Here is a 25,269-nt window from a genome sequence, read left to right as displayed (position 1 = left end):
ATTAGTTGAAATATGTAGATATGTAGATGTTTTGGGTTGTACAGTGGAGCAGAAGGTAACATTGCCGACTTAACAGCTCCAGGATCTCCAGTTTAATCCCAACTTCAGGATGTCCATGTTGAGTTTCTTTGTATGTTCTTCCTCTGTCAGCGTGGCTTTCCTCTGAATTCTCTGGTTTCCTCCCACTTTGGGAAAACATGCATGTAGGTGGATTTGCTACACTGAATCACCCACGTGTGTGAACGTGTGTTCAGTGTTGTACTACCTTGCTCCCAGTCCTCCAAGAATAGGATCCAGTTCACTGAGATGGTTATTTGTTTTTAAATCAAATCACAATAAAATGGATTATCATGATGTGACCTGTAATACAAGCGCACATCTTGTCCTGATGCATAGTGTTTATGTTTTGTATGTCGGAGTCAAAGAGTGTGTACAAGAGGTGTGTTTAACCCCAGAGCCAAAACAGAGGTCCAAATCTGCAACTAATCCTCTTTGCACCCCACACTGATCCTCGTCTCGGCTTGCTCATGCTGCAGCTCATGCCGGCTTGAGGGGGAGGGGGGTTGCTCACTGCCCCACCAAACTAAAATAAAAACACAGAGGAGCTAATTGGCCTTGTTCACCACTGGGTGACTCAGTAGAGATTACATCATTTTTCCCACTCTAGCACTTGCCTTTGGCCTGATCTGTGCAACTGATGCCGTCTCTACTGCTGTAAGCACTTTTAGCTGAGTTTCTGTTAACATAAGCATTAATGTTAATGTTAGTAGACACAATGGTTGTGTGTTAACCTGCACCGTGGTTAGATCTGTTTAGCGTTACATTAAACCTGTGATTGGCATTTCTGATGGAGATCTGGTTTGATATTTTAGTACGAAAAGTGTTTACTAGTGAAATTTGGATTTATTGTGTTGACGTAGAGGCCAGGGCTGAGAGGCAATGCCCGTCTTTGTTTCATATCTTCCCATGCTGTTTTCATAGTGAGTCCCAGGGGATCAACACTCAGCCAACTATCTTTAGAAGCCTCTCTATGTCCCTTTATTACTGCAGGCTTTGCAGGAATGGGTAGTAAATATAAAATGTGTCACTAAGGAATATAGTTGTTTACAATATATGGGGAAAATGCAAAGTTTCAATAAGTTTGAATGAAGCAACTTTTAGCAAGCATATATGTCTGAGTTTTCTTTTTCTCTATTTGCCTTTACTTCATAGTAAGCCACTGGACTAATAGTACATATGGGTTCAGATGCCAATCAGTGTGAGAGCATACATGACCATGTGTCCTGAGATTCAGACTTGTTGGTATATTATATTAGACTGAGGTGCATATGTTGGTCTGCCTAACTCAAATTCAAACTAAATTAAATTAAAACATAGTAAAACATTAAGGAAAATCAACTACATTTGTATTATTTTAATTCATTCATTATTCTGTATATAATATTAATTTATTGTGCAGTATATTCTTGCATTTTCAGACAGTGGTTTACAAAGGGAAAAGAGCTCAACTGCTGTGGGGTCATATCATACAATCAATCACAATAGGCACATGGCAGGAAATGGGGCTTCTGTGGTGCTCCCAGGAGAGTTACACATGCGCGCACACACACACACACACACACACACACACACACACACACACAGGGGGCTGATGGCTCTGCACGATGCAGCCTGCACCTGTGTTCTGCACCCCCATGTCTCATTACCCCGCTCTCTGAGCTACGGTAGCTTCAAACCGCAGCTGTGTTTTGCGCTGCATGTCATGTTGCATGTTCCGAATATCTGAGCTGGATTGTGTTTTGTCAAGTGTGCACTTCATGAGTGACATATTCCTAACGCCTGCTGCTAGATTTCCATTGCCACGTGTTTGAAATGAGTAGTTTAACTTCTCCTAGCAACATATACTGTACAACTTGCCTTATCTGTGTGGAGGAGAATTTGATCAGATACTAGTAGTTGCCACTCTGACCACATCACTTCTTTGATGTTCTTCAAAAGCAGGCTGACATCACCCAGAGCTGAAAAAATGTTTGGCACTTTAGGAACAAAGGCCAAGACACTGACTGTTTGTGGGTGTGTCTTTTTTGTTTAACATCATATTCTTATAGAGACATGCACTTTTTGTTCAACGTTGTACGTGTCGCTGAACCTGAGTCTCAACAGCAAGATTCCATCAGACTGGTTTAGCTCAATCTAACTAGTTTAGCTCAGTTTATGCTTCCAGACTTTCACTGTGGCGCATGGGTTAGAAATTTGGACGTGCGTTAACTTGCAGGCCAGTAGAGACGTGTGTTTAGTGTTGAGTTTTATGAATAGGCAAAATGGTAGCTTTTTACTAGTAAAACTATTGTAATGCCAAAACAGACAAACACTACATCATCGTATTTACTTAACACATTCTCAATGTTTCGGTCACTGATGAAAGTAGAAAATTAACCACTGTTCTAGTTCATCATTAAAATAGTTTTTCTGTTGTATTGGAGCTGATTTTCTCTATTCATATCAGCACAGTGGATTAGTTACTTAATTCCTTATTTAATTCCTTATATAGGTTAATATATAGGTTAATATAAGATTTTTATCTTAATTGATCTCTTTGGATGTGGCTGCAGCAACAACAATAACTTTCTGATCTCACTGTAAACATCTGCCCCCCCCTTTTTTTGGAAACAAACATCAATAAATCATCTTCTTTCACATAGCATGATTTACTGTTTACCAACAGCCTCATTGGCTTTCCAGAGTTTCCTCTCTGAAGCAGTTTTGATGAAGCATACTGAAACCAGACTGAAGTGTGAGGTAGGATGTGATGGAGTTGACGTGTTGAGCTGAGAGAATACACAGAATACAGTGAATATCCTGGATAACATTGTTTTGAGGTCCCTTTGGTTGCCTGTTAAATGTCCTCATTTGCTTTGATTTTTATATCTGCCAAAACTGAAGAAACGTGTAATTAAAGCACTAATGCACAAGGTATTAAAGGAAGGAAGGTATTAAGAGAAGGTGGACATGACAGTCGTACTCGGAAGGCACAAAGACTGTCTTGCTGTCTTTCCTTAAGCCAAAAACATAATGAGCTGACTCAGAGGCTTGCTGATGCGCTGTTTGCATAGATACTATGTCACTTTTGACTGCCTGTGAATTTTAATTTACTCTTAATACCTTAAATTACGTAATTCCTGTAATGTACATGTTGAGTAATTTGCCATGTACTTCTGTGCTCCTGTGGTAGTCCTGTGCACATGTACAAAATGTCAGATATGGAAAATCTCTGTTCTTTGAGTCCACATTCATTTGAATGCTACAGTGAGAAGGAGGATTATTTTTCTGTCATTAAAAGCCAACCTAGTCCTATTAAGTTCCTGTTCACTGTAACCAGAGCATTGACTTTACTCCCATTGAGCATAGATCAGTACTTGAAAGGGTCAGCAGTGGCCATTCGTCACCGGGCTGCTGTGAGATACAGGCAGACGGATGAGAAGGTTCCCAGCCTGCTGCTGAACAGTTGACCTCTGCCATGTAAGGACAAGAAATGAAAGCTTGGACAAGACGGTATCAACTTCACTGGCATGACATCAGTCTCCCTACGGTCTCAACAGGCACTGGAGTTTCTGAGCCAAGGAAAACACGATACCATTCCCTTTAGGAAAAAAGTGCAATTACACAATCACAGTGTGCAGCAGACTTTGAAAATGAGAAATGCACTTGATGGATGTGTTTTATGACACGATGAAAGGCTTCCCATTTACCTAAAAATAGGCCAGTGTGGAAATGCAGGCATTGGATTTTACCAAACCTATTTTTAATATAAATTTTATCCATTAATCCGAGGTAACCTAGATATCTAAATGTTCTAGATCACTGAATGTTCCTAGTTATAAAGCTTCCCAGGAATTATCACATGATATCCTTTTTGTATCGGTTCTTCATCATGTCTCCATTTCTCTCTGTCTTTATACTCTCTCTGCCCTGCTCTGAGTCTGATACAGGTGAAACAGTAGAACATGGGCTGCTGATATCTCAACTGTTCTCTGGCCAGAATCTCTTGCTCACCGAGGCTTTATCTGTCTTCTTGTTCATGCTTGGCCATAAGCAGAGCTCCTCCCATTACTCCAGCTGCCTGAATAAGCAATTGTGAACTTACCAAGTTAGAAGGATGGAAAAGAGCAGACATGTTACAAACCACAGCACCGCAATCACAGCTACACTTTATCACAGAACATATGAGCGATCCAGCAGTGAGAAAGGTAACTACACTTTAAAACAGGTACAAGTTGTCTTAGCAAGAGCCACCGCCTTTCTGAAGTCTATTTGTGCACTAAAATAAAAGCACTTGGCTGTTTTTGGGGATGTACTGGGAAAAAGTGCTGGAATGGCTCTTAATACATTTGTTTTATCTTTGAATATAAATCTGAATAGAAATTACTGGAAAGTTGTATTCATGCATATGAATTAAATTAAATTGAACAATCTACAAATTGATCCCATAAATAATACTGACAATTATTTCTATTTTCAACCACCAACATAAAATGCTAATAATGTAGTGTAATTCCCCAAAAAACAAAGAACCAGAAGTTGGGGTATGTTTATACATGCACTATATGGACTGGGCTGTGCTGGAAAATATGGTGTAGCATACACATGTGTAAATGATTCAAACACCACCTGAAAATTGGTTAATGCCATGTCTACAACCGAAACTTAATTCCCAGTAGATCGTGCCCGAACAGGATCCAGCACGTCTGCATTGCCTGCAAAGTCTCTGCATTCAGGATCTGTCACATCTGCACCTATTTCATTTAATACAAAGAAATTAAATAAAGTAATAATAATAAAATTATTTTAATGGTAAATCATTCTGTCACCTCCCTTCCATGAAAACTGTCATCTTATTTCCATGATCATCAGCTGGTAACTAGTAATCATGTTAAGAGTCACGTGTGTTCATGCATCATGGATCTGGTGGAAACAGTCAGCTGACTTTGGTGTTATATCTGAGAAGGATGCCAAAATGGATAGAAATGAAAAAGGTTCTAGAAAGCAAGGGAAGGTTTTTTTTTTGCTTCTGAAATTGTATTGGCTTAATACTCAGCAAATTTAACCCTGAGCCATATGTGTGGTTTTGGATTTCCAATGGACACCAGAGTGCCAAAGATGAGCCGAGCAAACTGCAGCATTGGAAGCAGCCTGGAAGTTATGTGACTGTGCTGTGACTTTTTTTTTTACTGATATTCCTATTCTTTTTATTATTTGGCATAAATGTTACAAATGGCATAATGTAGCAAGACTCAGTGTCCCGGTGCAGTTGAGTCTTTCAGTCGCCCCAGTGCTTGACTATAATTTCATGGCTGCAGTCCTCATTGTACTGCACTCATCATACCTACACTATTAGCCCTAGGTCGAAGGTGGCATTACGTGGAGTGCATGGATCATTGCTGTGTCTATATGTTTTTGGACCTTTTCCCCACCTTGTCTACTTGCTGGATCCAGTTGGCCCCTTGTTAACCCGGTACCTCATTATTTATTTATTTATTTATTTATTTATTTATTTATTTATTTATTTATTTATTTATTTATTTATTTAATTTTATTTAATTTTATTTAATTTTATTATTATTTTTTTTTTTTTTACAAATATAGAACTGCCTACATGGATTGTCATGTTGTACTCATATCCCCCAATCTAAATTCTTTAAAACCTATCCTAGATGCCTGTAAACTAGCCCTGAAGAGTAACAGATTATAACAGTCACAGGAAATATTTCAGGATCATGCTCCAGTATCTCAGTTGCAATGGATCCTGCCTTATCTGGCAACACTGGCCGAATAACTGGTGTGGTCTTATTAATCATGCACTATATGGCCAACGTTATGTGGACACAATCATCACACCCATGATGCTTTTTGGACATCTCATGTCCCGATGTGTTATAATGACCACTATCCACTATTCTGGGAAAGCTTTCAACTAGATTTTGGATGTTGTGTGCAGTCAGGGTTCCAGTTCATCCCCGAGTTGTTCAGCTGGGTTGAAGTCAGAGCCATGTACAGGACCCTCAAGTTCTAATACTCCAGAGCCTTCGTGATTTAATAGATTTCACTTTGTGCACAGAGGCATTGTCTTGCTGGAACAAGTTTGGGCTTCTCAGTTCCACTTACAGGAAATCTTAATGCTACAGCCTAGAGAGACCTTTTAAAATGTTTGCAACAGTTTGGGGTGATGTCCACATACTTGTGGCCATTTATTATATACTAATCATGCTATATTTTTGTAGCTGGTTGAAATGATTTATGAAATGTTATTTTTCAATACATTGTTGAATTATTTCTTAAAAATGTAAACTGCTTTTTCATATACTGAAATACAGATTTGATTGCTTTTTAAAATGGAAACTGTTACATAGTTTGGAAACCAAAGACCAAAATTACCTGCAGGAAAAGAACAAAATTACCTGCAATTCTTGCTATTAATAGTCTTAACATACTTAAATCAAGTAAACAGCCTTTTAAACCTGTAATTAACTGAAATGACTGGCTGGACTTTCTGTGTTTGTGATCCTGGCTTTAGAAAATTTCATGTTCATTTATTTTAACTGTCAAATCAAGCCTCTTATTTGTAGATAGGTAATATACAATTTACCCACTACATGCTCTTAAATAACTTTATTTTCCCCTACCTTGAACATCATCTTTGTAAAGCTGGTGAAAGGTTATTTTACAAGTTCACAACCTTTCCCAGTTGGTGAGTCACAGGCTTCCATGCTGCCTGGATTGCATAAACCTTTTATATAATACAGCGTTGTGGAACACAGCCACCATGAAGAGGATTGAAATGTCTAAGGGGAAGAACATAACATCAAATATTTATTCTAAGGCATAAGAAAGTTTTCCCATGAAAAGCAGAAGTACTGACCCACCGACAAGAGTGACGTAACTGCCAGGGAGAGATACAAAAATAATGTCTTTTTGGTCTGTTTAAAACAGAGAATATTTTTGTTGTTCCCTGATGTAACCACTGTGGTTATTTTTCCACTACATTATCTCTTCCCACTTGGAGATAGGGCATAATGTTAGAGATCTCTAGCATCTGATACACATGGCTGTGTCACCTCTGTAGTCAGTAGATTATTTGTGTGTGTGTGTGTGTTAGAGAGAGAGAGAGAGAGAGAGAGAGAGAGAGAGAAGAATACCGCAATAATGTGACGCATCTCTAATATCTTCACACACTCTGTTCCCTCAGGAGGAAGATCTCGATTCATCTGCACTGTTTATCATTTCTGAGTTAAGATCTGTGTAACATCAAAAGGTTGCCAAGCCACTTAACACAACTCGCAGGCTGCGTTTGGGGGCAAAGTGGGGGCATGGGAGAGACAACAGGCACTCCTCCATGTGTTTATGGGATTAGTTATTGCTGGTGCTGCTACTTTCTTTTTTTCTTTCAGCTTCTCTTTCAATACCTCTTCATCTCCTCCTGTCTGACTTGGCTAATGAAAAGCCTTGCAAAGAAAGAGCTGTGGACGCATGCCATCATTTCAGACATATACCAAAAGAATGCTTTGTGTTCACTTTTAACAATCTAAGCGCTGCATATCTGCACACACGGGGGTGTGGAAATGAAAGAGGTAAAACATTATTCCATCATGTAAGGCCATCTCAGTGATCTGCCTTAAGCAGGGTAGTTTCACTTACTGACCAGTTCATAAAAGACCACAAAAAGCCAGAGTGTCAACCATCATTATCTGTTTAGAAATACAAGTTTGACCAAACTGGAGAAATGAACTTAAATAAGATCAAGGATTAAGGAGATCAAGACATTTGGCGTTGACATTAGGTTTAGGTTTTATGAGCTAAAATTATTTAGGAATGTGGCCACCATGATATTTGATGCAAATGATGAGACTTCATGAAATCTTGGGCTTGTGAAAAGACTGTTGGATTCTGTCTGCTGATATTTCAGGCATGGAATATCAATATTCTTCAGATTAACAGCTTAAGTCACATCTTCTTTGTTAAGCTTCACTTCCATCTGTAACAAACTGACAAAATCAGTTTAGCACATCAGAAATTCAGATTCCATCCTTGGCCTAGCTGCAGAATTGGTTTCAAATATAAATGAGACACATTTTGCTTAATTTAGACCTTAGGTGCACAAAAATCTTACTTAATCACATTATTACTTTCAAGAAGATGATGTGCACATGTCTGTTATCTGGTGCTAAAAAGTTCTGTCTAATTGCTAAACCTAAAACAATGCCAAATGTGCCACATTTAGCATGAACAAAAATTCCACCAGGAGAATGGTCTCTCCTGCATGAAATGGATCTAACCATACGCCGAGGGTCATCACTTTATCCTTGAGAAACTGAGAATCCATTCATCGGCTCGGCTCCGAAACCTGACTGACGCAAATGGATCACTGGGAATAGGAGCGTCCCAGCAGTAATTATGTTACAACGCTTCTGCCGCACACGACCGTGAGGTGGGGGAGCAGTGATGGCACATCTCTTGTTCTACTGCAAGCTTTTTTTTAAAATCACATGTCCTTTTCTTCTCGCCATACATATAAAGACATATGCCTACATACACATACACACACACAAAGTGCGATGTTATGCCAGGAGGTCAGACCTAGTTTTGACTTTGACGTTTGCATGCCATGTGGAAGAACATGCCTTAAAGAAGTTGCATTTCATAAGTCCGTCCCCAGTGTTGCGTCTAATCTCCACTGAGTACCAGAACCAGACTGTAAATATCCTGATTATGTCTGTGGCCCTTTATAAAGCCCTTTCGAGACTCTGTGCTAATTTATCCTTTTGAAGATTTCACCTAAACAAAACAGAATGGCATGATGCGAAGATACTAAACAGGGCCACAGTTTCTTCAAATTGGGATTCTGTTGAAGCTGGCTTATTTATTAGAACTCAGGTCGTGTTGTGCAAGAAAGGAACTAAAAAAAAAAAGATGTCTCTCTATCAGAGACATAATAAATGATTGCAGCACAGGGATTTTCAAAGCCAGATGAAGTTTTCACTATGGCTTTTTCATCTCAGCCCTTGAGGCATCAGGTCTAGTCAAAAGCACCTTGTGCAGTTCTCCTTCCCCAGCTCTTACCCTTGCTCAGGTCCATAATTCATTGCAGAGATGTCTACACTGCCATGACCTTGTTTCCTTTCATATTGTTGCCTTCAATTTTCTAAAACTTGCTTGTGATTTTTTTTTTGTGTGTGTCTTATTTCTTTCTAGCTGATCATATTGCTTGAGTATGTTAAATTGTGTGACTGCCATAAAATTCTGACTGATTAAGAATTCATATGAATGCAAGTAAAAGGAAAGGTATGAATGCTATCATACCCCTAATTCTAAAATGTAATCAAACCAGGTTGCCTGAATTGTTAGGAACTTGGAAGTAGCCGGGGGAGGGGGGAGGGCCTATAGTGATATAAAATACAAGGAATAATTAATGCTAAATTCTGCCAAAAAGAATAGTAGGCTACTAAACTGTGTATAAACACAGTCCCCCGTGTCCCCAGTGGAAATTACGCCCCTGTGCACCAAAGACTGAACTGGAACACTGACAGTGCACTAGGCCTACTTGCCCTAGGCCTATCTGTGTCTGACCTCACTTATGCTCTTGATCAAGGATCAAGATTCAAGAAGCTTTTATTGTCATTTCAACCACATATAGCTGACGCAGTACATAGTGAAATGAAAAAACGTTTCTCCAGGACCCTGGTGCTAGATAAACATACAACATAAAGTTCAAACACAAAAAATAACAACACAGAGCTAGGACAGAAGTTTGTCTTAGCCACATAAAGTGTGAAGTGTGCAACCAGGTGCAAACAGAGCAAAGAAATCACAAATACTATGTTCCAAAATTTAGTGAAAAGTGTTATTGTGTGAGTGGAGGATTAAGGGTAAAAGGGGTCTGAATCTGCAATTGAGTGTTCAAAAGCACAGGGGTGTGATGTTTAGGTGTCCACATTTATTTTTTTGCTACAGGTAATATAATATTATTTACAAACACAGTTCACTGCAAATTCCTCCATGACTAATGCCAGTAGTTTGCTCAGTGGTTTGTTGTATGTGATCATCAGCTATCAGGATCTGTGCTCAGGCAGCTGTGGGACTTTGTCCATCTTGGGAGTTTGAATGTGGTGATGGCATTTTGGAGGTGATAAGTGGCTTTCTGTCCTGCTGCGTAGCTGGTTGAGATCTTTTGCTGGCAGGAGAGGCATTTGCCTGAACCAGCATTGATCCGGCCTGGGATTACAGCGTGTTTAGTGGAGAACTGGAGTGAGCTGGCACTTGCTGGCAGAGATTAGCCACTTGCTGCTTGCTTTCTCAGTGGTGAAAGCCGGCAGGGCCGGCTGTACAACTGCCACAGCAACTAAACAAAATATTCACTTAGTCTCTCTCACTCACACAAACACATACACACACACACTTGCTGTATTTCAGTTTCATGTGTAAACACTAGCACATGTGCATGCATACCTTTTGCCTACAATTCAGCATACACAAATTCACCCTGTTGGCAGACCTGTGTGAGAGATCTGATTTCTCGATAAAGAGATGATTGGTGTGATAGCCTTGGCAAGAAACAAATCCAGCTTCCGTTTACCTCTGAAAAATACGCCCAGACCACCACAATTCTTCACCACAGCTCAGTAAAGGGTTATGTTTACATTGTATTTACCTGGTGTGGGAAGTTTGCTGTCAGTGTGGTGCTATAGTTTCTGAGAATAAAAGGCTCTAGCTCTCACACACACCTCTATATTAACACCAGGGAAGGACACAAACCCTGCTTCATGGAACCATTAGGTTTGAGGCAGATTTCGAAGATTTCCTCCTTAATAGACACACACACTGTGTGTGAGGAAATGCTGTCAGGACCTATTTCTGTCCAGTTTGGAGAAATGAAACCGTGCTATTTTGAACCAAACCTCATCCTTCCCTGTTCCCTCAGCAACACCCACCACACATACATGAAATCACAATTCATCCACAGGAAGCAAAGATACCGTGGGTCGCATCACATGTGTAAGAATGAGGAAATTTTACCTCATAATAGAGTCTCTTGATTTCTAGCTACTAAATAAAGGTTTTATTGTTCAATAAATGTTTCAGATTGTCCCCTTTGACCCCTGTAAACAAAATGTGGTTAACATTTTCTCAGGTTTTTAAAGATCTGAAGTGCAAGAATTCACACCTCAGTGTAGAGCTTCAGATATAATAGATGTCAAACACAAATTCCTTGTTTAACCCTAATGCAATGATTCAGATGTACTCCAGAGACTCTGAAGAGAGGAAAATATTTTTTTTAACTTATTTGTTTCATTTTCCCATCCTGTAAAATCTTGCTGAATCTGTTTGAAATCCATCACGTTTAGCATTCAATTCAGCTACATTTGCAACAGGGAGCTGTGTGAACATGTGTGAACATGTGTGAACAGTCTTAAATGCGGAAGATAGACGCAGTGCTTTACATTGTTCCGCCTGAGTTCACACTCTCTGTTTGAAGCCTCTGTCTCACTCATTTCTGCACACAGCCATCCCCTCCATTTGGTAGATCTTATTAATTATATCTCATTAGTTGCCTTGGAAACAGGTGAGGGAATGAGGAATGGAAGGAGGAGAGATAGAGAGAGAGAGGGGGGAGAGAGAGAGAGAGATAAGAGTTAATGAAGGGAGGAACAAGATGGAGCGAGAAAGATTAGAAAAGAGAAAAGTGGCTCCAGTTGGATCAGGCTAGTGTTAGTGATTAGCATCAGTAGCGCTACCTGTGGGAGCCGAGGCCTTGCTTCGGGCCTGCTGAAGAAGTACAGTCAAGCGCTAAACTCACAAAGAGAGCTGTGTTTTTTTCTCCTGTCTCTGTGTGAAAATGTCAGGAGGTCTACAACTACTTAATGGCTTTTTACCATTCATCTCCAAAGCTGAACTGATCACTGACTTTAACACTTCCTTCTTGCATTTGGCCTGCTGATTTGTAGCTGAAAGTCATATCAAGCTGGTCAAGTGAGGAAAAACATTACAGTACGAACCGTTCAGCCCCATATCACACTTTTTGGTGTATCACAGTTATTTCTCTAGGAACTGCTGAACTGCAGCTGTAACAGATGTTTAAAAGGCTTGTGTACAGAAGCTGCTATATTTTCAAAAACAGTCTTGATCAGATAATTTTCTCTTGCCTTACAAAGTTTCCAGCACAATATTAAAATAGAAATTTCCATCATATGCTGTGTTGACATCAGCCTCTATACAGTACCATGTAAGGCTAGCTTTTCATTTCAGATGTCTTTGTGATAGACTGCAGTCAAATGTATTATGGTATCATCAGATTCCGTCTTGCATCTCAGACCTGCATTCCTGTCTGCTGTATAGAGTTATCTCAGCAGCTGACTCGACTAACTCAAAAAGTACCTCTTTGCTCTCTTGCTGTTATTGCATGTCTATTCTCAGTTATGTAAGCCAGGGCATGTTTTTGCTGCTTATCAGCCAAGGCCAACATAAGGGAAGGTCTGCCTTTTTCCCATTTTTTTTTTTTGTCAAACAAGTGAAAGCATGGCAGAGAAAGCCCAGCCCAGGTTGTAAACACAGCAAAACATGGCTTGAGAATCCACCAGAGATGGGCTTGTGGTGGTGTTTAGTCTCTGACTCTACAGGCAGGAAGATAACAAGCGGAAGGATCAGAGCGGATGCTTGTCCCACAGGCGTGCTGCCATTTTGCTTTTTGTCTTTCTCTTTTCTCTTTCTGTCTTATGTACGACTGCCTGTTAGTGGTCATCTTTAGTGGTCTGAAAAACAGGAAGTGGGAAAGCAGGATGTAGGAGAGCGCTTTGCTCTACACATGGCCTGTGATGTGGAACTCCACAGGAAGTGCATGTGTCACAGTTGTTCACAGTTTTCTGGCCCCAACCTGCAAGTAGGAGAAATGAGAGACTGGGAGGACAATTGTGCCTATTTTGTGTCCCCTGCTTTTATTCACTTTTACTTTTAAGAGAGATAAGGTTAGTTATTTTCCTCCTTTGTAAAGCTTGGCTATACTTGCCCTTCATACTGTATAAAGGCTGCCATTTTGAGGAATGAATAGGGGACTGACTGCATCAAGTGCTGGAAACTCCTCATAACTATGTTAGCTAGCTGGGTTATGGGACAACTGGAATGCTTATCTAAGCTTATCAGCCTCCCTACCCTCCCAATTAGGACAAAGAGTCTTTTCAACCTTATGGTAAGATCCTGAAGTCCTTTAGCTCCATTTATTTGCAGTGCCAAAGGTGTCATGAAAGATATTATGATTATTATTATTATTATTATTATTAGTAGTAGTAGTAGTAGTAGTAGTAGTATTTAATTGGAATCCACTATTAACATCTATTTGGTCTTTATCCAAAATAGTGTTTTTTACTTGCCCAGTGAAAAGGGAGAGGTACATAACTCTAGGGTTTTGTTCCATATGTAGCCCATCACAAACCACTAAAATCCTAGAGGGACTCTAATGCAGTAAAGGGGATTAGGGCAGCCTTGTGCAAAATAACTGGTTTGTACAACAGTGAATTGGAAGGGTCTTATATAAAGGTTTTGGCAGTTTGAAGACCGTATGGTCTGTGTGTGTACACGAGTCTGGTGTGTGTTTGTGTGGTAATTATAGTGGTAGCAGAGTGTTTTATTGAGTGTGAAAGGCTTGACCCCTGAATCAGCCTCCCACTCCCCCATGTCCTACAAGGAGAAGAAGGAGAGAGGGATACACACACAGAAGAGTGGTGTGTAGTTAGCTAACACAAAAGTCTCCTCTTACAAATACACTTCCATGTGTGTGTTTTCTTGCACACAAACACACCTACTGTGTACTCAAAGTCTGTGATTTAATAGAAGCACATGTACACCTGCTCCTTTATGCAGTTATCCAGTTAGCCAATCATGTGGCAGTGCAGAAAATCATGCAGAGACAGGTCAAGAGCTTCAGCTAATGTTCACATCAAATATCAGAGCAGGAAAAATGCGATCGCACTAACTTTAACCATGACATGGTTGTTGGTACCAGACGGTATTTCAGAATCTGCTGATCTCCAGGGATTTTCACACTCAAAAGTCTCTTGAGTTTACACAGAATGGTGCAACAAACAAAAACCGTGAGTTAAGGACAGTTCTGCCTTGTTGGTAAAAGAGATCAGAGGAAAATGGGCAGATTAGTTTGACCTGACAGGAAGGGTATAGCAACTCAAATAAACACTCTCTATAACCATGCTACACAGAAAAGCATCTCAGCATCAAACATGCGGCTATCATCCACACAGCCTCACTGAAACTGGACCGAGCTTGTGCACAAGTCGATGTTGTGGCTTATCCACCTCAAGGTTTGATGTTTAGTGCATTAAATGTTTTTCTGATCACCATGGATGTAAATTGTGACTGTGAGTTACTGTATCCTTCCTGGCAGCTTGAAGCACTTTGGCCATTTTTCTCACACCTCTCTTATCAACAAGGTGTTTCTAACCACAGAACTGTCTCTCACTTACTGTTTTTTTGTTTGTTGCATCATTTTGTGTAAACTCTAGAGACTGTTGTGTGTGAATTTCCCCGGACATCAGCAGTTTCTGTAATACTCAAACTATCATGCTACTGTCATACAGTTCCTCATCCCCATTCTGATGTTTAGTGTGAACATTACTCGAAAATCTGTTGCTTTTATTCATTTTTGTTTCGATTAATCAATTATTTCATCATTTACCCCACTAATTGAATACTCTTAAAGGAGCTGTGAAAAAGGTTAGAACCATTCTAAAGCAGTGTTAGTAATGAGTTCATGACTTCAGTGGTGGGTTTCTTCTAGAAATATCACTAACTAGCCACCTTCATCAGAGAATATGGAAAATATTTTATTACAAAATCAGTAGGAGTCATTTTTGAGACAGCAGGAAACTCACTTACATATTTGATTGTGTGCAGGTCAGGTCATGTTCAGGACAACATGTGGACATGAGCATATTTAATACACCATGTATGCCCATTGATTTTCATCTCAAACACAGACAGTGTCTGCTTCAGAGACTTGTTCCCAGAGTATTGATCAGCTCCTCTACAAACAGTTGGTAAACATCTACTAGAAATTCTTGACTGGGCGCAGGATCAGGGCTGGACAAATTCATTTACTAATCCACTGTGCAAGTGAAAGCTCCAAGAAGCTCCAGAAGCCCAATTAACAAGACTTACAGCACATAACCCAGAAGAATGACACGCTGGTTATGAGCATTAAAACTGACTATGGAAAATAAGCAAGTGCTCGAATATTTCTGGTGATTTCCATTTTCCATAACTTTAACCAAGGTTTTTTTTCTTCTCCTGATAACATCTCTGTCTTGTCTCTGTGTCGCGTTTCTGTTTACTCAGAAATTCAGCTAACCTTTGAGCTATGAGCTGTGCAGTTTTCGTGTCCAACATAGTGGCATGTCCGTGTAGAGTCTTTTATTTTTACTCCATGTAGTGTTTGAATGTGAGGTGACTGAGAACTGTGCTAGCTTTAGAGTTTTATTACAGTTTTGCGCTGCACTCTACCAGATTTTGCTCATGTTTCCTCGCAGTCCTGAATCTGGAAAGATCATCTAGCATCCATTCATTCAAATTAAAACCATTCGAAACGAATGGTAAAAACCATTTCAACAGCCAGATCATGACTGTGCTCAGAGTTCATGATTGCAAGGTTTGCTGGTTGCAAAATAATAGTACACGCTACAGCACAGAGGTGCTTTACACCATTATAAAATATATGAACCTGTTGGTGATGCAGTTAAACAAACATAACATAATAACTGAAAGTAAATAGGGAGGAAGGTTTTTTTGCTTTCTTTCTCAAGTTGTTGGATGAATGCAGAAAAAAAATTTGTGGTGACTATTATATTAACAGCCTACTGAACCTGCATGTCCAGCATGCAATAGTGAAAGAAATACTGATATATAAGCCCAGATATATAATCTGCTTGTCCTGCTTTTGGGCCCTGGCTATGATCAATTATATAAATGGCTCTTTCAGGTTTTAACTCCCAGCTTTCTAATCACATCTGATAAATTATTATATGTGTGGACAATATTGAAAAATGTTAGTATGCATTTTTTTTCCTGCAACTGAGTCTCTTGATAAATAGTAAAGAGTAGACGCAGGAGCATTGATGCAGAAAGACATCTTGTGTAGTAAAAATGTTGTTTTTAAGAGTGTTGTTAAGGGCTTTGCTTGTTTGTGTGTGTGCATTTGTGTGTGTGAAACTGACCACAGTATAGACAACATTCATCTGATACTTCCTACACAGACAGCCAGAAGGTTTCTGGATCAGCATTAGTAGTTTGTATTAAAAAGCTGTTAGCTTGAGTTTACATTACACACATAAGAACTGATCTATTATACTGTATAGTGTTTTTGAAAAATATGAATCTAGAAAAGGTGAATACTCAACTATCATTTGAATCTGTATTTGCACAAGAGCTCAGAAACCTCTTACAAGCACTTGTATGCAATTGCTGTCATGCACCGGGTTTGTGACAGCTTTGCTGCACTGCTAGACACATAAATAACAGAACACAGGTTTTCACTTGACAAGGTGTTGATTGTCTAAACAGCTCTTTCTGCATGTCTCACATGTGACTCACATGTATTGACATCAGTCAAATGCATTAAATGAAAGGAATTTCATTTTTACTACACATTCAGACGTCTCACACTGTGGAGAGAGTGGCCTTTCGGCTGAGGATAAGGCAGTGTATTGCTGGCACGGTGAGGGGGAACTGGAGAAAGCTCAGCACATTCATCAGCCTGTGTACATTATTATATTTGCATGCTTCATCATTAGTGCCAGTGTTTGGTTTTTATTAATCCTCCCTGTGCTCGTTGTAATATTTGATAATAGATTAGAGGTTTCAGGGCAGGTCGTTGCTCACAGCTCAGGCACTATTTTATAGTTTGTTCAAGCAGATGCCCTTGCCTTGAACGCGTTAGGACGAGTGGGTGTATGAAGCATGGCTGCAGTGAATCTCTCTGTAATGAAGAGAGAAATAGAAGAAGCCATGAGGCACTGGTGAATGGTCCATTTTCTGAGGTAGAAGCCATGAGACACTCTGAGTGAAAGCAGAGTGCAGGGCCAAATAGCTGCCATCTTGCTGCTTCATCATGCATTATCCAAACACAAGCACACAAAGCCGAGCGTGCCAAAGTTCCTGTCAGAGTGAACGCTCTCTTTATTCAGCACCGGCCACAGGACTGAAGCGTGTCTGCTACCATTATACTGACAAAATGTCATGACACAATGCATTGTGCTTATAGACCTGCAGATGGCCATGACAGTGTCAAGTACAGGTTAGAGCTGTAAGCTGTGGTGCGGTACTTGGATAAGCGGAAAACTGTCATAATTAAAGATATTCAATTCATTATAGATTTGATTCCTATAAGATATTTATTTCTCATTTATATATAATCGTATTTGGAATTTTTTATTTTTTCCGCTCAAATTTTTTTTCAGGCTTTAAAATAATGCTTGATTTAAAGAGGCTGGTGAAGATAACACTGTGAACTATATATAAAAAAAGCATGAATTGTTCTTTTGTACTTTATATCATCTAAAAGAGTCAGAAAATCAGCTTAGGCAGCTTAACACAACTATATGGATGTTCTTTCATTACATTATGTAGATGAATGACAGCACTGCACTTTCTGTGATTTTGAAGTGCACTAAAATTGGTGGAGAATTAATTTCGGCACCATGCATGGCTGCATATTGTTTTTATGGCACCTAACAGAGTTAAAGGAACTCTTCAAAAATGTCCAGTCTAGATCTGTCACCTCACCTAGGTCTAATACAGGGATGTCCAGTCTTATCTGGAGAGGGTAGGTGTGGGTGCAGTTTTTCATTTTACCACGCAGAAGCCACACCTGAGTCTATTGAAAACCAAGATCAACTGATTACACACAGGGGGAATCAAGTGTGACTTCTGCTTGATTGGAATGAAACCTGCACTCACACTGGCCCTTTGCGGATAAGATTTGACACCCCTGATCTGATATATGCTTGCTCATTAGAGATAAACCCAACTTTAAATATAAGTCTAATATTAAATCTTGGACTTTTTGCTCTATATTTCGTATATTCTGTAAAGCTGCTTTGAGACAATGTCAAATGTTAAAAGCACTCTACAAATCAAATTAACCTGAATTGATTATATAGAACCTGTGCAAAAAAAAAAAGCAAATTCTTCCCCAAAATATCTAGCAGTTTGCTCACTTTCTTCAAAAGTTGCAAAAACAAGTGGCTTGACAATATGTTGAAGAGTTTATATTATTCAAATGTTGAAACGCATCTAAAACAGAATTTAGAAGTTGTCAGAATAGGGTGCAGTGCCATGGCCCTCCTGCCTGAGCTGTGTAGGACATGGTGTACTGATAAATAACAGCGTTGCCCATTCACATGTGCCATAGGGAAATTTCTCATTTGGCTCTGGCCTGGTAACAGTTTCCTACTGTGAGTTCCCAGGGACGTGACCTCCTGCGAAACTTTTCAGCAGTGCTGAAGCTCACAAAGTGACTCATGGACACCCAGACACCGTCTATGTTTTAACCTGCTAATTATTGGTCCTCTGTGCCTCTGCTCCCTCTCAATCCTCCTGGTCATCACATTCTGGCAGAGCACAAGCACAAAGAGCAGGACGGCTGTGTTTCATGCCACCTCTCCATCTCTGGAGTGGAGTGAGTGTTCTCCAGCTTTCTCGGCTGCGACTCTCTGATCAGAGATGTGTTTACCTAGGCATTTTCTATTTGGACAGGGATGATGAATGCCTCCGTGGCGGGGTTCTTTGTGAGCAGGTTGGCTCTTGGAGCAAGGGCGAGAGAGGAGGGGCAGACAGCGGGCTCTCTGGGGGCAAAGCGTGCTCTGAAGCACGGGCCCACAGTGTGAATTGCCTCATCCAGTGCCCTGAGGAATTAAGGCTAATATCAGCCTGAGAATGGGCGCACTCTTAATCATCTTAGGAGCGAGAGCCGGCAGCAGGAGAGAGAGAGAATGAGGCTGTCTCTGGAGGCATGCATGTGTGTGCGTGTTTATCTCCTACAGCACAACAGTGGGAGACAAACCTGGACTCGGAAGGGAACTGGGTAAAAAAAAACTCGCACAGCGAACACATAACACAAGAAAGCAGTCTCGGGGTAGTATACATTCTGAAACCAGACAGACGATCTGATCTACTTTCTGGTGTCATATTGATTACAAGATCTCACTTCCCACTTAATCAAGTGCTAGTCCACCAGACAGCAGCAAGTATTGCATTCCAGTAGAGTTTTCATTTTTGTTTTTGCCCATCTGCATATCTACATTTGATTTTATTAAGGGACAGAGCGCTTTCTTAAACACACCCGGGCATGAGTGAACTATATGGCATGGCTGGAGTGTGTGAGAGGAGGCTTATGAGTATGTTGTTTTGTGTTGTATTGTTGCTCTGTATTAGTGGCTTTGTGTTGAGCCCCAGCTGTTTTCTGAGATGCAGGTGTGGAGAAAAGATATTATCATGGGCCTCTTTCTCATATCCTCTCCACGAATGGCAGCCAATAGAACACAGAGTGCTCGCCTCCTTTCATCTGCCTTGCAGCACTTCCTATGAGTTCGAATGTCACTAACTCCTGCTCTCTTTCTCTCCCTCTTTCTCTCTCCCTCAATCTCTCTCTCTCTCTCTCTGCAGATAGCGGTGCAAGCGCTTCAAGAGAAAGAGAAGGAGAGACAGAAAGAGAGGAAGATCGAGAGAGGAAGAGAGAGTGTACAATGTGCTAGTGGAGCGGAGGAAGACAAGTGCGGGTGTTTTTCTGATATTCTCTGGGTGCCAGAGAGACCGACTAGGACGCAAAGATGGGACGGAAGAAGATCCAGATCACCCGGATTATGGATGAGAGGAACCGCCAGGTATGACGTTTTCAACTTTCACTTCTTCTTGTAGTGAGACTGTTGATCCTTTACCTTAATAATAGTGAACAGTTGTGAGTATTTCACCGAAAAGGAACGAGAATCTTTCCTGAATGTGCAAGAGTTTGACAAAAATAATAATACCAACAATTGCAGTCATAAGAGTAAGCTATCTTTTTGGTGTAGTAGCTAACAATGCTGTCACGCAGTCATCCAGTTCAGTCCTGAGCTCACGGTGCTGTCAGTGTAAAGTTTCTGTGCATGTTCTACACTGTGACTGTACACATTTTCTCTGGGTTTTCTGGTTTTCTCATTACTTTTAACAACATACCAGCAGGTAGATTGGCTGTGCTAAATTGTAGCTTGCTGTGAACATGGTGCCCTGCTGTGTATTTCATTTAGAGTGTATTTCCACCTTGTGGCCAGTGTTTCTAGATCCACCACAAGCCAGACCAGGTTTAAACCATTATTGAAGATTAATCATCATAATCATATTATTATTATTATTATTATTATTATTATTATTATTATTATTATTATTATTATTATTATTAATAATGTTGTTGTTAAGCTTTAGTAAGTGCTTTAGCCTAGTCAGGCTTCTAGTTAATCTGGAGTCTAGGACACTGGGTATAATGCAGGAATACAGCTTAAATGGGACAGCAGGTCATCACAGGGGAGCATGCACACACATACGTCAGAAATTCACACCTAGGGGAAATTCAATCTCGCCAGTTCAACTCCTCACATGTTAGTGGGAGCTGGGTGGAAACTAGAGAAACAAGAAGAAAGCTATGCAGAAAAGAGGAGAACATGTACTTGAGAATAAAACCAAGTTTAGGCTCCAGAGCACCATGTATATACATCGTTTGGAAGGAGGCAGAAAACGAGAACCCAGAACAGAACTCCACACAGAGAATAACATGAGCTCAGGATCGAACCAAGGACCCTGCAGCTGCTAGCAGCAATGCTACCAACTGCACCACCGTGCCTCCCTACAAAATAATTATATTATAATTATCATATATATATTATTATATTTATTTAGGCTGTCAGTCTGCCATATGTCTATCAAGCTGATTTTTAAAGTATAAAACATAAAATATTTTTTATTTTAATTCTTGGTTTTCTGTTTCATTTTAGTAAGTATTTAATATTTGTGTTTACAACATCAGCAGTTTTGGTGTAATATTCTCTGAAGTGTAAAGTGTCACACTGGAAACTTCTACTACATAAGCTGTGAGCCACTATAATTCATATAAATATTATTAATTGAATAATTAAACAGATTATTTTGCTTTCAAAGTCATTTCCAGTGTATTTGGGAAGCAGAGAACCCTTCAGGAACTCTTATTTTCCAAGACTGTAGGATTAACGGCTGAGCAAAGTGCTGGAGATGCTCAGCTTCACCACATCAGAAAATTATGCTGCTACTGAACCATTTAGGACTTAAAATGTCCTAAGCATCTGTAGACAGTTAACTAAGTGCTTATTTGCATAGTACTCATATTATTGCCATGCACTGAGTTTAACATTTAGACAAAAGCTGAAAAAGTGGAGCTGAAAGAGTGGAGAGGCAAGCTGATTATTGGTCTTAAGTTCAGTAGTGCAGTGGCTAAAATGACTGCCCCAGCATTCCTCTGAAACATTCCTAGACTGCCCCATCTTACGCCTACCACACAGACAGTCGTTAAAATCATACCAGGACACGTTTACAGATATATATACAGACGTGGCTCCCACACGCCACCCTACAATTTGAGTCCCTGGGAAAGTTGATGAGGCAGCAGAAAGCTTGGTGTTAGCCAGCCAGGATGGGAGCAGAGGCTAGCAAGAGGTGAGTGAGGTGAAGAGGGCTGACTGTAGACTCTTTCTCTCTCTCTTTCTCTCTCTCTCTCTCTCTCTCTCTCTCTCTCTCTCTCTCTCTCTCTTTCTCTCTATCTCTATCCTCAGTGGAGAGCTCAGGCCCAGAGGGGGCCCTGCACTCCCTGTGGTTGCAGCTGCTTGCTAGTAATTAGGAGCGGCCACTGCACCACAGCACCCTCTCATTAGCAGGGAGGGTCAGCAGGACACACAGCATCCTTCTATCTGTCTCTTTCTCTGTCTGTCTCTTGTCTCCCTCTTGCTCTCTTGCAAAAAAAAAAAAGTGCCAGCTCTGGCCAGCCACAGAGACAGGCTGGAATTCACCCTAGTCTGCTCACGCTAAATATAAACAGCGCAAGCCAGCTCAGTCTGCTCTGCTCCACCACTGCCTCCCACACACATCCCTTTCATTCACGGATGTCTCCACCAACTACTCCTCAGTGCTCTTTCTTATAAGGAGAATACACCGTACATGAGTTTTTGGGTTGGGCTGATGTAAAACATTGCATCCTTCAGCAATAGAGGATTCTGTGTGATTCATCTATTATACTGCATGTGCAGCTTTTTTCTAAGACTATGAGGGCTCCTGTTTAAGGATACGATAATGGAAAAAGAAGTACCGTGTCAGAACCTGGATGCGCCCCATTCACACCCTCTCAAAATATCATTTGCACCGTCTTGCCAGCGAAAGAACTTTCTTGCCGCGCTGGCGGAAAGCTAATTGAGGTTTTTGCTCACTCTCCTGAGGGTGATAACATAACAGCCAGTTGCACCCCCCTCCCTCTTCCCGCTCTCCGGCTCGCTCCCGCTCATCCCCTTCTCTTCGACAGCAAGTGTGGAGCTTGCAGTTCATTCGAGTGAGAAACTCCAAATTTACAGGACAGGCCAATTATCAGCATAACACCAGCGCTGGGTGGGATCCAAACACGGAGGCAGGCAGACAGAGAGACGGCTGAGAGGAGCATCAGCATCTGCACTCTCCGCCCTGGCCTACAACATCAGCAAAAAAAAATAATAAAAAAATAAAATACAGAGAAATACAAGCAAAGGGAAAATAAGTTTGTGTAAAATCACTTTGTAGCCCAGTGCTGAATTAATGAAATGTATTCATTTATGCTGGAGTAAGGAGTTTCAGGTCTAATTTAATTGAAACTACGGGCTGAAGTGGCAGGGAGTGGCTGTTTAAAATGCACCACTTTGCGAGTCATCATTGGGAACATATTATTTCAGCACGGCTTGAGTCTTTAGATGTAACCATAGCTCTACACACAAGGCTCACTGACTAATAATTAATAGTTATTGCATCCAGCAGATTTCAAATGTCAGCATCTGCATTTTAGTTAGAGGTTATCAGTGGTGTTAGAGATGACTTTTCACTGGAGACTAGACAGAGATGCCTCAGACTCCTTTATTATGGCGCATGTTGATGTGTGTGCATGCATATGTGTATGTGTGTGTGTGCGAGAACGAGCTGTGTGTGTGTTTGTGTATATGTTTGTTTATGTGTGTATGTGCATGCATGTACGTGTGTATGTGTGCGTATGTGTATATACCCAGGCATGCAGGTGTGTGTGTGTGAGTGTGTGTATGTGCATGCATTTAGGGTTGTTTGCATGTGTATGCGCATACATGCAGGTGTGTGTGTGTGTGTGTGTGTGTGTGTGTGTATTTTTCCACCGAATATGAACTTTGTTGTTTCTCTAAAGCTGCTTATTAGCATACTAGGCCTATTGTGGAGATCACTTTAAATCTTTATCTGTATATTTGCACTGTCACCAGTTTGCACACAGCACTGAATCGTGAAAGCATCTTAAGTAGGCTAATTAAATAAACTGGAATGCAGCACACTGCTTCTTCCAGCGTTATGAGACATGCTCTAGAAAGCCTTGATGACCTGTTAGGATTTATATGGAAGAGGCTGGGAAGAGTTGGACAGGCTGTATTTGCGAAATTTTCAAAAAAGGCTAATTTTCAAGATCAAGACAGGGCACAGTTCTGTTTTTGCACCATATTTCGTGATTGTTGCTGCTCTGATAATGTTGCAGAGGGTTCAGGGTGACATTTTGTGCTCTGTTCTGCTCTAAGAACGACTCTTGCAGTTGAAGCTGATTGAGCCATTGGGTTTGTTTTGTCTCCAAGTGGGCTGAGTATAGCCTTAACAGTATTTTGTGCTGATGCCAGTTGAGTCTCTTCATCTCTTCTTGGCCCCACGCTGTGTACTTGCACCATATTAAAAATGGAAGAGGTGTAGACCCTGTCATGCACGATGCCCTATCCTTCAGGAATGTTCCCCTGGCTGCCCCGTACATGCATCCTGGAGGAGGAAGAGGAGGATAAGGAGGAAAAGAAGAGAAGGAAAGAAACCGACGAGTCTCGCAGCACAGTTTGGTCCTGACAAGCTAATTGCAAAGCTTTGCAGGGGCGGATTTCTGCCATAATAGTGCAGGAGGGCAGAATTATCCTGTAACAAGGCCTGCTTCTCCCTCCTCCGTTCTCCTCTGCCCATTTGTCTTTCCCCATGGTTTGAGCTCTGATTTACTTCTCAAGCTCTCAAAGCCTGTAATTACTAGCCTTGATGATGACGTGCACCTGTCTTGTCTGGACTGCAGCATGGAATATTTGGGCAGAAATGTGCTATTAAATTAACTCCCGCAATCAAGTGGGTTTTAATTACTCTAGTGGACTTGAAAAGGGTTCTAATGAGAGATGCCTCTCCTGGAATAAAAAAGAGCTCTCCAGTTTGCTAGATTGTGTAGCGACAGCACTTTGCCTCATGGATAACAGAGCATAATATGATAAGTGCTATTGTAAGTAAGGACTCCAGGGGACAGTTCTGCGAAAGCATGCAACAGAACCTGTTCAAGTGGAGGAGATATATAGAGAGAGAAGGAGATGGAGGCGAGAGGTGAAAGGCATTATACCGGGTATCTTTTCAGTACACTTTTTTTTAATTATTTTTTTAAAATAAATGTCTGTGTGCACATGTGTGTTCTTCCTGCTTAACAACGTCCTCTGTACACCATTAAGCAGGCTCACTGGGGGTAATTGCCCAAGTCATTAAAAGTTTGATGATTTCGCTGTTGGGAGGAGCATTACTCGCCCTTGCTCAGCCTCACTTTGACATAGGCACGCTGCATGCTCACAACTCTCATTCTTTTTCTCTTTCTTACGTCTATCATCATCTGTTCTTCAGCACTTAGCAGAAATGCACGCCACACATTTCTCACACAATTTGAGTCTCGAAAGGTCTTGAGCCAACACTGTTCTCTTTAATGGCTTAAAACAAGCTTCATTATAGAACGGAGGACTGAGGGAGATGTGGAAATAGCAGAATAAAAGGTTGAGCTAGTCTTAGCTAGTTTCATACTGTAGATAGCTGGCTTTGCAATATCTGTCAAATTTATAGTAGATTACTCAAGGTGAAGCGAGTTTTGTTTTTAGTGTAATTACATTAGCTTGCAGTAGTAGGTTT

The 25,269-nt window shown here is 40.7% G+C and overlaps 1 protein-coding gene across 8 annotated transcripts in view; it reads left to right on the top strand.

The window, feature by feature from the left end:
- The window catches only part of mef2aa (myocyte enhancer factor 2aa), an 84,836-nt gene that overhangs the window by 9,582 nt on the left and 49,985 nt on the right, over positions 1-25,269 (top strand). For all 8 annotated transcript variants that reach the window (XM_058388545.1, XM_058388546.1, XM_058388543.1 and 5 more), the window contains one exon: positions 19,717-19,934. In XM_058388545.1, the coding sequence (XP_058244528.1) occupies positions 19,881-19,934 (54 nt within the window). In that variant the 5' untranslated portion in view covers positions 19,717-19,880. The remainder of the gene's footprint in view (positions 1-19,716; positions 19,935-25,269) is intronic.

This window comes from Hemibagrus wyckioides, linkage group LG04 (assembly GCF_019097595.1).
Source record: "Hemibagrus wyckioides isolate EC202008001 linkage group LG04, SWU_Hwy_1.0, whole genome shotgun sequence".
Taxonomy (NCBI): Eukaryota; Metazoa; Chordata; class Actinopteri; order Siluriformes; family Bagridae; genus Hemibagrus; species Hemibagrus wyckioides.
The sequence above is the reverse complement of the archived record's forward strand: the minus strand, read 5'-3'. Positions and strand labels throughout refer to the sequence as shown.